Source organism: Dermacentor variabilis, chromosome 3, assembly GCF_050947875.1.
Source record: "Dermacentor variabilis isolate Ectoservices chromosome 3, ASM5094787v1, whole genome shotgun sequence".
Lineage (NCBI taxonomy): Eukaryota > Metazoa > Arthropoda > Arachnida > Ixodida > Ixodidae > Dermacentor > Dermacentor variabilis.
In genome coordinates this window covers 195,180,180-195,192,748 of record NC_134570.1, presented here as the reverse complement: position 1 = coordinate 195,192,748, position 12,569 = coordinate 195,180,180, and the positions used below count along the sequence as shown (strand labels likewise).

The 12,569-nt window shown below is 43.6% G+C and overlaps 1 protein-coding gene across 1 annotated transcript; it reads right to left on the bottom strand.

Annotated features, from left to right (window-relative positions):
- Window positions 1-457: 457 nt before the first annotated feature.
- LOC142574972 (uncharacterized) lies at window positions 458-12,393 on the bottom strand. Its single transcript, XM_075683949.1, has 3 exons — window positions 12,336-12,393; window positions 787-996; window positions 458-663 (listed from the first exon to the last, which is right to left on the bottom strand). Exons 1-3 carry the CDS (start codon window positions 12,391-12,393, stop codon window positions 536-538), a joined length of 396 nt encoding a protein of 131 aa, XP_075540064.1. The 3' UTR covers window positions 458-535.
- Between the last annotated feature and the right edge of the window lie 176 nt (window positions 12,394-12,569).

Genomic DNA, 12,569 nt, shown 5'->3' with positions numbered 1-12,569 from the left:
TTTGTTCTGCCTAATTCTGAAAAATCAATGTCCACACGTTGTAGAAGATGAAGAGTTACAAATGTTTCCCTTATTTCAATCATTATCTGACATTTCAACACTGCCTGGTTGCATGCCTAAATTTGAAAGATACCACATCACTGCTAAGTGAAATTCTGCCTCAGGGGTGGAAGGTCACCGTTATGTAATGAAGTATTGCACTTATTTACTTTTATAATTCTAGAATTGCCGACATCACACACTTATAAAAAGTAAGGTAGTAATGGCTCACGAAGGACGATGACACGCTCGGTCTCAATCTTCCTATTTTTTTATTTAGGAGACAATAAAATGTACATAGTATTCAATGAATCGATGTGCTCGATGAAGAGGTATGTCATTAAACAATGACGCACTTCAGTAAATTACATGTTCTTCTTCTGATTAGGCTACTACAGGCAGTCGTGTACTCACTGTATTGAGTTCAACGCAAGCGGCAATAACAAGATCCATGTACACAATGAATAAAAGTTGCATCGACACCTCGTCAAGTCAATCAGCCCTTGTAACCATAGCCACCGTAGCCACCACCATAGCCGTAGCCGCCTCCGTATCCGTAGCCACGGCCATATCCATAGCCGCCTCCATAACCGCCACCGAGGCCAGAGTGAGCGAGAACGGCTCCTCCGCCGTTGACTTTGTTCACGTGATGAACCGTCCTTATCACAAAGGCTGGTCCGGCCACGGCTTTGGCGAAGGGAGGACCTCCACTAAGAAGAGCTACACTGCTGCCGACGCCTACGCCACCAACGCCGTAGCCTCCGCCGTAGCCTCCGCCGTAGCCTACACCGTAGCCTCCGCCGTAGCCTACACCGTAGCCTCCGCCGTAGCCTCCGCCGTAGCCTCCACCGTAGCCTCCACCGTAGCCTCCGCCATAGCCTCCGCCGTATCCGAGGCCATAACCGCCGTAACCAAGTCCATATCCTCCGTATCCGAGACCACCGAGGCCGTAGCCACCTAGGATTCCCCCGGCATACGCACAGGCTACGATGGTTGATAGGACGACGACAGTGATCTGCGTAGGTTTAGTGAAATTATTCATTCCTTAAAAGGACACGTTCTTATGTCTACACAATGTTCCGAATTAACAAAATTATTATATGACTCCCAATGGTGAACACGGCTTCTATATGTGTAAATGATGCTATAGGGTATTGCTAGAGTGATATTGTTAGTCTCCTGATTTTTCTGCGCAATAGTAATATAGATAATACGGAATTAACCTAGTGTAGTGCATACAATCACGGTTTCTTTTAGGAAATGAAGTATGGTAAGATATTGTTTTGTGTTTTCAGGAAAACAACCGACTGCCCGAGCGATTCACATTTCGAGATGTGTCAATCTACTTTTACAGTGCTAAGATATAATATTTTGTACAAAGTGAGCAGAAGTCAGGCATTTCTCGGAGTGTGGACGTGTGGTTTATAATTACATTTTTCAGAAAATGTACATTCCACACGAAAAAGATATTTTAGGGCTCCCTTACTGCGAGGTATCTGAAATGCTCACTAATTATACAATAACCATATATAGAAAAATAAAAATTTGAAGCGCTAATGCAAATATTTCCCTCCTCATCAAAAAACGTTACAGAAAAATATTTGGATCGGTTATTTGTGCTTCACCACATCTTGCTAATCGCGTAGACAACTTAATATATTGTTCACCGTATAAATTATCACCAACATTCTTATGTCAACGCCGGCAACAATCAATGTGTCTGAAGCCGGTTTTGATGCCCACAATACCTGTTAGATATTTAAGAATTCTGCTCTTACGGCGTCTAAACAGTACTCGTTTCCGTGTGCGGAAAATAGGAAACGCTTAATTTCCAGATTACCGTAATGCGATATTTTTTTTTCCATCGGGTCTCAATTCAAAACGAACCATGGAAACCTTGCGCTTTCGTTTGCACGGCATCTTTTAGTCTCCGCAAGCTTCAAGGGTGCGGCAATTGATGGAATGGGCTACAATAAACACACAATGTCTCAGCCAAATGATGTTCATAGATGACTACAGGCTTGTGCTTTTAGGTAGTAAATATCAAATGATGCTGTATAGGCTACAATAATGCGGTCAGAGGAAGTGACTACAATTTCGTGACCGCTCTTACAAGTGTCTTATGACCACGTCGCAAATGAGCCTACAATTTTTCTTCAACGGCACAGTTAATTCCATGTATAGCGTGAATTGTGCAATAAATATAAGGTGAACCGTACATTTGGGGCGCTTAACCTCGCCTTATAAGTGTTGCTCACTTTCATTTGCTTACACACGCGACTGTTACGTGCACACTAATTTACAAATATTAGGCAATTCTGAACTAGTGTTGGGTAGCCCTAACCGCTTCGTCGACTGACATGGCACTTTTCGCAGCCAGTAGCACGGAAATGAATTCGGCGCCATTTCGATCACTCTGCTTAAGTTAGGTTCCTCACCAGGGCGTTCATGGCTTCGGTATGCTGCTCCTTCTGTGCGCTAGACGGATGTGCATGTGTTAGAGCCCTGTTACGGACCATTTATATACTCTCAGTGCACGAGGAAAAGGTTTACAGTATCGCACAAGGATTATTATGGTTGACGGTAGTGCCGCAGCCCCCACACGTACGGCGGGAAAGGCAGAAAAGAAAACAAACTCAGGAAAAGCTTTGTATCGAAGTATCGATCTCATTCACGCAAGGTCTTCAGGGGTCCAGTTAAAGAGACGGAAATAATGTGCATCCTCTACCTGGACCTAAGAAAGAGGGGAATCAGGCATCGTTTGTTTATTTTTAGCAGTCTTTGGGAGGGAAACAGCTCAGGTTCCAAATGGATATAGTACTCTCTTTGTCCTGACTGCCACGGGGAACCAATACCCGTCGCACGCCATCGGTCACGTGCAGCTTGCTGCGGTGCATGTACTACCGGTTGCGCGCGCGCTACTCTCAAGTGCAGAGAGGACACGCCATGAGTCTCGCAGATAAGCCACGAAACAACGCTAGCTGACAGTGTCGCCTACCACGCACTCGCGCATTGTTGGTATGAATCTGAGGCCTCCACATCGTTCTCACTTGCACGTTTACCGTGCTTGGGTTCATTTACGACACCAATATCACATGTCCAAGTATGCATTGCTTTCGTGGTAGCAGCCATGCAACCTAAGACATTTTTACCTGGAGACCAATAAAATATATTAATAGCTAGTGCTAGCCCATTCTTCTTGCTTCAGTGTAGTTATGCATTGTAAAGAGCTGCCGCATGCTTTAATTTCATCAAAAACAAACGTTATGTAATTTAATATAGAAATGTGGCAACTGACTTTCCGACCCCTGGATCCTTGTTCTTTTAGCTTTGCATCGCGGCAGTAATATTGTTGCTGCCGCAACCTTTTACACGCCAACTCTTTTGTAAACTCTACCTTGTTTTCTGTTTGCAGCGCGTAGGTGAAGTCATTGCAGGAGCATGTTCATCAATCAGCGTAATTATTCAATCAGTCTCCGCTGGTACTTGGGCCAGTCAGACACAGACGACAGCGGAAGCTGAGCTCAATAATACATCACAATATGTTCCGGCTAACTGCAGTACTATTGTACACACTGAGCAGAAGCTAATGCACGCACGTGGAGTGCAAAGAAAGGCACGTGGAAGAACTGTCCGTGAGTTTTATATCCCACGTGAATGTTTTTTTTTTTCACAGTGTTGCTCTCACGTAGCATGAGCTTTTTAATGTTAAATTTGGGCATCGTTCTTATAATTTGTTTTATGTGTGTTTGTTCTTTTATGCTTACCAGGTACACAAACATATGCTATAGTTTCTAGTACCGGGACACAAGCAGATTCTGCACCACAAACTTTTCACCAGTTCATGAACCTGCACAACTCGCGTTTGATGACTTCCTTGATACTTCAAATATTCAGGCTGACAAAATGAACTTGTCCAAGATGGTAAGTGGTGCGCCTTTAATGTAGTCATCTTACTGCTGTAGTAGATTTACAAGGTTACAGTAGGACGTGCGCTGTCTTAGCATTTATGTTAGTGAGTTTTCTTTCTTATACAGCAAAATAGATTACCTAGTTGATGAAGTCAGTGACAAAAGTGTTATCAAATGACACATTCAAAATCTGCAGGACTATCAATGTTGCTTTATAACCTAGTATCTGTTTTGTTATCAATGAGCGTTGCTTGGGCTCCTGGAATATAAACTAGTCGCCTCCTTTGTCCATCATTGACCATGTCATTCCTTGTAGGCAACTTTATGACCCACATGATTGAAAAATTGCACCCATCTGGCCCAAGCTTTGAAATGTTAAGTATATTTCCACGCGTGTTTTACATGATGCGATCATGATCATCATTATCCTCATTATAATCGCCATGAGTTATGGCGCCCATTTTCGGTCTGGTTGTATGTAGAAGACGATGTGAATGAGGTTGGTTGTTGTGGCCACTTGAGTAAAGATGCCGTTAGCTACCAGTGGACTTCTCTAGCCTTTCCTCTGGCGACAATATTGTGCGCATGTTTATGGTTGTGTGGTTACTCTCTTTGGATGAGGCGTCACTTTTTGTCATGTTTTCTACAGAAGCCACCCAACCAATGTAGTGTACGGGCAAAGCAGGGACCATAAATGCGAACTGAAATACATCGTCTATGAAAAGTCTTTGATGCAGCTGCTTCAAAAACGCTTGCGCTCATTTGCCAGGCGAACTGATGTGTCGCTATCCTGCACTAGCTCTATGGTTCGAGGAACTGTCGCCTGTGTTGCAAAGCACGCAATTACATGCATAAGCCAGCTAGTAATTAATGGAAAGGCGGAAGGAAACAGTTTGATGGCTTGGACTATACTATTCACAGGAAGTAGCCCGTCAAAACTACGAGGTTCTTCAAAACAGTGAAAATTGCTTGCATAAGTGCATCGCGGTACTTCGAATACCAGACCTGTTACCTAGCTACTGCCCCAAAGGACGTCAGTAATATGTTTTTTATGTACCTCTTTTTCCTTTTTTACGGTGCTTGCAACTCTTTAGTAGTGGCGCTATTTGTTCATTCCGAATTCTATAACCTTACTCACACATATTATTTTGCTTGACAGCCTGCATTGTTATAATTCACACTCGGTATGCTCATTGCGTCTATGCATGTGCCGCGTTTACACTAGATGCTGTGTTTTTTAACTCTCGTAGTGGTTCAATTTATCTGGAATTGAGTTTACTGTAACCTAATTCACAAAGCTTATATCTTTGAACAGTTTACGTACTTTTTACATGCTCACTCTGCTTTACCTTTGCTCACTTATCATTGTACTGCGTACTGCATCTTTCACTATCGTAGCCAGCATGAAATGACCTCACATTTTATACGTATGGGAGAATGGAGCAGGAAACATTGAATCAAGAACTTCAAGCTGCACCTGGCAGGAGATGGGCGTGCTGACTGGTCTGGCTATTCTGCTGTTTCTAGCACTTATTCTCTTCTACAAATAACCACAAACAAGATCATTCATGTGGAACTTGTCCAGGATTAGAATCTTTTGTTTTAAATTTCTACTTTGGGGTTAGGTTTATAATTAATTCTTAATTTTCCTAGTTTCATACCACCAGTACCATTGTCAGTCGGCCCCTGTATTGACGCAGTGCTATTTCACGTAGCCTGTTGGAATCCCTTTCTGTAATTTGTCAATGTGTTAACGCAAAATGGCGACAGGAAGACAAGCCTTTACGCAGGTCTGATTTTGTTTCACTACGGTCTGGCTGATAACAATATTAGTTTTCAAACCTGCAAAGTTACCATCAAGCCTACTTTTCTTGCCATTTTGCTTTCAGTCTTTAAATAACTAGAGGAAGCTGAAAATTTCTTATAAACGCAAACAGCACATTGTAAAAGCTTGCTAGGCGGAGATGCTATCAGGAACACATGCATACTGATGGACAGCAAAGAAAGTACTCATAGTATGTTTCGGATGCTCACTATTAATAACCTATTCATACGCCTTGCATATGTGTAGTTTATATGTAGTGCACATCTCTGCTCTCTCTGTGAACGCTTGTTCGCCCAGTTAAAAAATACTTGCCTTGTACATAATTGACTTGCATATGCATAGACACAAATGGCGCTAACATAAACCATTGTCGTATGGAACTACCAATTGAGCAACTAGCCTAGAAAGTTCTTTTGCATCAGCTGAAGATGGGGCTGCCAAGCGTCCCGAATTTAGTGGGACATGGTTCCTTTTTCACTAAATGTCCAGTGTCCCTGCTTGACGCTATCAGGACGGCGAAATGGCCTGACTTAATTTTTTTTCTACTGAATAAAGATAAATGAACCAGAATTATATTTATAATACCCGACAGGTCGCTTGCACGTGCGTCATTTTTGTGACCTCTTGCATTGTCGTAAACATAAGGTGGTTTCGTTTTTGTTGCGGTTCTAGTTGTACGCCTTAACCGTTCACAGTGCCTCCATCCGTATAGGTAGCTACGTCAGCCAAGAAACTATACTGCACCTTTCTTGTTGTAAATCGCAACACGGTAGGAATAAATAAACATGGTTTCACGTACGCACTGGTGGCTCCTGGCACTGATGTCTGTCGTCGCTAGCCGCCCTACCATCGCCCCTCTCCCAAACTCCGTCTTCTCGAGAGTTGACAACCATGTTTACGCAAGCGTTCTGCTAATGCTGATGTGTTTAATTTTGTAACACTTGCGTTTTCAATTTAGGCAACAGAAGTCAAGCCTAGTGGCCACATGAAGCCTGAAATGCTAAATGGATGTTTGAAAAGAAGTCATTGAGCAGCACTTATCGATTAACAGTGTGACCTCATACACAACGTAAATTGAAGACATTAGTCAAAGAATTCCCCATCACTGTTCGTCTGTTTGATATGTGGCATGCCATTAAAGGAAGTGATTACTTATCAGAATTTGTTGTAGCTGCCTGCTTCTATATTTTAGTATTTGGGTGCAAATAGTCTAACCATTGTGGTTTAAGACACTGAGCTGCATTAGAGAACTTCATCCTGTTTGATTCCAAAAGTAACCCAGAAGTCCGACTTGTAATGCTTCAGACCAACAGTAATAAATGTACTCGTGCATCCAAAATACTTAGTTTTAGACGAAGCTTAAAATTATTAATGTCAAATAAAACATCCTCTAAGGATATGCGAGTTGGATAGCAAGAGACAAAAAGGATCGCATCGCTTTTTTGCTGAACTGGTAATTCTCGCTTACCTGCGAGTGTTTAGACCACGTCACCAATGAAGAAAAAAGCTCAGGGCTGCTGCAAACATGAAATGCTCTCGATGCATTGGACAATGGGTCCAAAATATAACATGGCAAATTTACCGGCCTGTCGAAACAAGTAATGGTGATGTAGAGACGATTTTGGCAATGTGGATGTCAATCACTCGGCACATTTCTGACATTCACATCCACCCGTCCCCACTACACACACAATGTGCACACGGCAACGTTGGGGAACGACTGTGGCTCTTGAAAGATTACCTTTCAATCTCAAATTTAATGCGTTATTTGTAACACGACGTTTAACTAAAGGCACAAATGCACATCGCAATCTGGAGTCGATTCTCCTTTCTCGGTATCTCTTGAACGATATTCCAAGACTGTCTATAAAAGCCCAAACACATACGCTGGAAGCATTTTACGGAGGCATTGTTCACTTTGCTCGAAAAACATTCAGCGATTCGTACGAAGGCCTACAAACAAAGTAATGTCATGGTTTAAGCCTACAGCTTTTGTTAGTAATACAAATCCTAATTGCTTTCTGAACATACAAAGCTGCATTGCATTTCGATACCAACAGTGAAGAAGTGTTGAAAGCTAGGAGCTTGAAATTTCCGCGAGGAACAAAGCGTTGGACCGTATTACCTGTGGAAGATGCATCATTTCGTAAGCAAATAAAGTTCGAGCTTGCGTGTTTGTTAGGGCCGTGGAGCACTGAGGAGCAGATGAGAACATGGCACACAAGCAGCCTGCTGTTGGAGCTGGTCTGCCACATTGCAGAAAATTATTAGGCCCCATGTTTCATGATTACCAAGTGCTCGCATGACTCAGGTACATACAGTCTGCATATTTTACTGACATCTCAGGCATGTTTCTGTTGTGTTTATTGATTATGGCACGAATTTTTTAAACCTTAATAAAAGCGCACATCTTCGTTCCCTTCAGAATACATTAAAAGGATCATGAAAACACCTTTTGTGCTGATATTGAAAGGTCCAGGTTATGAGATTGCGAAGGAAACGCGTACCGTAAAGCCAAGGACTACAAACAGTTGCTGGTACCCGAACTAGACCTTGACGTTGCATTGGCGCAGCATCAGTACCGGTCCAAGCCATAACCGCTTATAAATAATTTTGTAAGGCCCGCCACTGTCATATGTACTGCTATTACATACGTCTTTTACAATGCAATAGCTGCAGAGAACCCATGCACATAGTATAGTAATTCAAGTTCCAGCGGCAAAATACTTTACATAGTAAGAAATAATTTACTACATTTAGTACTCTTTGCCATGTAGAATATCGGCAATTTCAGTAGAGTGTGTTATGCAGCTTCTCATCAATAAATTTCACTGCAACTTAAAAACTAATTGATTATTTTCATTTATTATCTTCCCAATTATTTTAGTTTAGCAATGAAATATACTGCATATTATATAATGTACAGTATGCACTTGTATGTTGAGCGCACGCCTCCCAACATGCTAAAAAGCAGATAACATTAAATTTTACTATAAATGAATAACAAGTAAAGCATATATATGGCATTTCTTTTTCAATAAAGTTTGCTGCCGGGCTAGTTGGATCAAGGACATTTTAATTATTCCGCAAGCTGACATTTTAAAGTCAGTCAGTAAAGAACTTTATTGAGGTCCGAAGGAGCTTTAAGTCGTTGAAGATCCCACGCGGGGAGCGCCTGGGGCCGAAACCGTAGGTGACGCCAAGTCGGGACGGGAACATGCTGACGCTCCGCCAGTTCTTGGGCCCTCTGGACGGCCTTGATTGTGAGTTTGAGGTCCGGGCTTTTGAGGAATTCTTCCCATTCGGGTTCACTGGAGAACGCGCCCTTTGGTAACGCGGTACATTGCCATAGCATATGCGAGAGTGAGCAATAGAATTCTGGGCACTCTGGCCAATTTGCCGGGATGTCTGAGTTGTAGTGGCTTAGTAGGCCTCGTGTCGGATACGAGTCCGTTTGTAGCATTCGAAACGGAGCCGCCTGCGCGTCCGACTTTTTTGTGCGGGAGCGGCTATTTCATCCTGCCTTTTCGATAGTGTGAGGTGATTTCTTGATAAGTTAGTAGCGGGTCATTAAACTGAATGTCCAGCCCCTCGGAGGCCGTGGGATCGTCGCGGCGGGAATATTATCGCACACGGTCGTGGGCCGTTTCATTGGGGTTTGCTTTTCGCGGGTGAATGTCTTTCCCCATGTCAGCGGGGAACCAGGACAGGCATCGTTTGTTCTCTTTTAAGCTCGCTAGTAGTATATTCGCTACTTCTTTACATACGTTGCTGCTTTCGTAGGCCCGAATTGCGGCACGCGAGTTCGTGAGGACATGGGTAAATGTGGGGTCTGCCATGGCGATGGCTGCAAGTATCTTTATTTCATTGCGTATGTACTACCTTATTGCGTTTGTGCTATATCACGCTTACATTGAGGCATCTGGCAGAAAGAAAATTAGATCGAAATATCCATTCGGCTCTTTCGTTATGTTTTGCGCATTATGACATTGTGCCCATGAGGCGAATTTCACAAATCTTGAAATTCCTTAGTAAGATAGGCAAGTCATGGCAGTCATGGAAGTAATATTTATGGTATTGCGTTCGTTCTTCACCAAACGTGGCACTGATTTTGTGCCGCTGAACTCTGCAGCCGCAGGTTTACCCATGTGGAGCAGTACCTAGCATAACGCCTTCTGGCCAGGTGAACAGCCGTTTCCATGCCTGCCTGATTTTGCTTGTGTTGCCTATGACACTGCAATAAAATATTCAAAGCAAAATACCTGTTTTCGTGCACACTATTCTAGAGGTGTGCTGTAGATCAAAAAATATATCCGCTCACAGCAACCATTTAGTACAGGAAAAGCAATCACATCGCTGTCGGTGCTCAGGGATACTGAATAGAACGTTCTTTAGCACAAGGTATGTTATTTAACGGTGTAGCAAATAGATATTACAGGAAAAGCATGCTAAGCACATGAGTATATGAGCTTCAACGAAGTGTACTCTGCTGCTTGATATTGGTGAAAGTTCGAATGTAATTCTCGGTGAAATGCATTGTAGCCATTACTTTTAGGAATAGTAGTTTCACCAAAAGTTAGAGAAGGAGTCGACGTACTCCCACATTAACACAGAAATATTTTCGGAACATCTTATAACTGGCCGAAGTGCATCAATTTCTAATTTTATGAAGTACGCAGCATGGCAGCGGCTCACGATTTACTTTCCCAGGCAATTCCAAACCCACCAGGCAAATTAATCTGTAGGCCACGAAGCTCACTTTATTGCAGCAGCAAGAAGCACAGCAAGACTACATAAGATTTTCTGACGTTGATTTATTATTTACGGGAGAGCGCTTTTGACCGTATAATGAATGTTATCGCTCAGCGCGGCACGCCCCCGCATGTATCAGAAGTTTCTGGACTGTTATGAATGGTTCTGTTGTCGCTGAAGCTTGTGTAATCTCACTGCATGTGCGACGCGAATTGTACAGAACTTTCGGGAAGACAAGCGGGCACCACCGATTACTGTGGAACCTTCGATGACTCACGTACAAAAGCAGACGCGCTTGACCGGCAGATCAGATTTTCGACGATCGCCCACTGTGTTCGCCGCTGTCGTTGTCCTTTTAGTGTAGCTTACTTTTGAGAGCATAGGTTCGCCGAATAAAACGCTAGTTTCGTCAATCACATTTCTGCTACCTTCTTCACCGTCGCTATGCGTATTGTCACTACTACGTGACAATACGCATAATGAAATTGCACATATATGTGTGCTTCCTTGCTCCGTAACGCTGGTACTAACGTTAGCTTCCTTGATTTTTTGCGCTCTGAGCACTTTTGTGCATGAAGCAACTGGGGGAGAAGAAAACGTTTATTTGACGCTCAGTACAGTGAGCAATGCTATTATTAGCTATGCAACAGGGTAAACATCCTGGGCGGTGAAGGTACAACTGTTCGGCATTCGCGAGACGCGAGCACTGTCAAAACACTCCCGGTGGGTGTTTTGTTGCCTCTTAATATACTCGGAAACAAACACGTAAAAACTACTGTCACCATAGCTAACGGCGGTGGGCACTGAGCAGTTAAGCGTCTGTGGCCATTGCGTGTATAAACGAGCGGTTGTTTAGGAAAGCTAATAAGCGTAACATTGTGCCAAAAATTTCGGTAGGTAACACCTTGTTCGATTGGCGTTGTCAAGTTAACGCGCGTTGTTGAATAGCTGCCCCCCCCCCCTAGCATGTGTAACCTCAAATAACTTACGATGTAAGCAACACAAGTATAAAAACCGACGCTGAAAAATGCTTGTCACTCTGTTAAAACGATAACGCATGGAAGAGATTCGTCGGCAGTGCAACCGCTCTTCTCTATGGGTAGGGCGGAGTCCAGCACACGCTCATCTGAAACGACCACGTCGCGGTCATTTGTACACTCTTATAATCGTAATGCACAGACCGCTTACCCTCGGGTGTCCCGTTGAAGACATTCCACTGGGCCGACTGGCTGGCGAACTCGCAGGTCGAATGCAAGCAGAGTCATTCTCTTTATCGTAGAAACCAGCGCTGTCACTACTTCACGGCTCCGAAGAGCTAGCACAGCTCACTGTTTCGTTAGTACACGTTTCCCCGAGAGTCAATACAAACATGCAGTAAGGTAGTAAGAACCTATGGCTGGCGAAACGCAGACTTTTTTGAAATAGGCGCTGACAACACACCGTAACTGAGGTAAAACGCGTCGATCTCTAAGTGCGATAAACGACTGCGACATCATACACGCCATTCGCAGCTGTTGAAAGGAGGGGGCGTTTACACGGAGTTGTTTAAATAACGAGACGTAGGCTCGAGAAACAAAAAGCACTGAGTAAACCGCGCGATGAAACCTAGACCAGACAACTTAGAGAGTCCCATGTGACGTCATGGTACAACGGCCGCCGCTCATCGGGTGATCTGTTGGGGTTTCGTACGCACGAAAAAGAAAGCTGAATAAAGAAGTCGCAGTTGCTCCCGAAAGGTGAATCGTCGGTTGCCCTCAGGCGTCCTAGCTGTGCGTGGCTCGCTTTGGGCAGGAAACGCTGCGTCGTACCTAGCCTGAGCGTGACGCCGTTGTACATATTGACGTTGCGGATCCGGTCGTCGCTCATCGTGTTAACGCTGCTCTTCGGGAGTCCTAGCTATGCCTGGCCTTTTCATAGCACTTTGAGAACAAAAATAAGATCAGTTGGCAGGTAGGCTTTTCTTTTTCATATGAAAGTATTTACGTCACTCCATGCTTTGCACTCTACAGTTGCTGCTTTCCAGCAACTGCAGTTTATGCAAC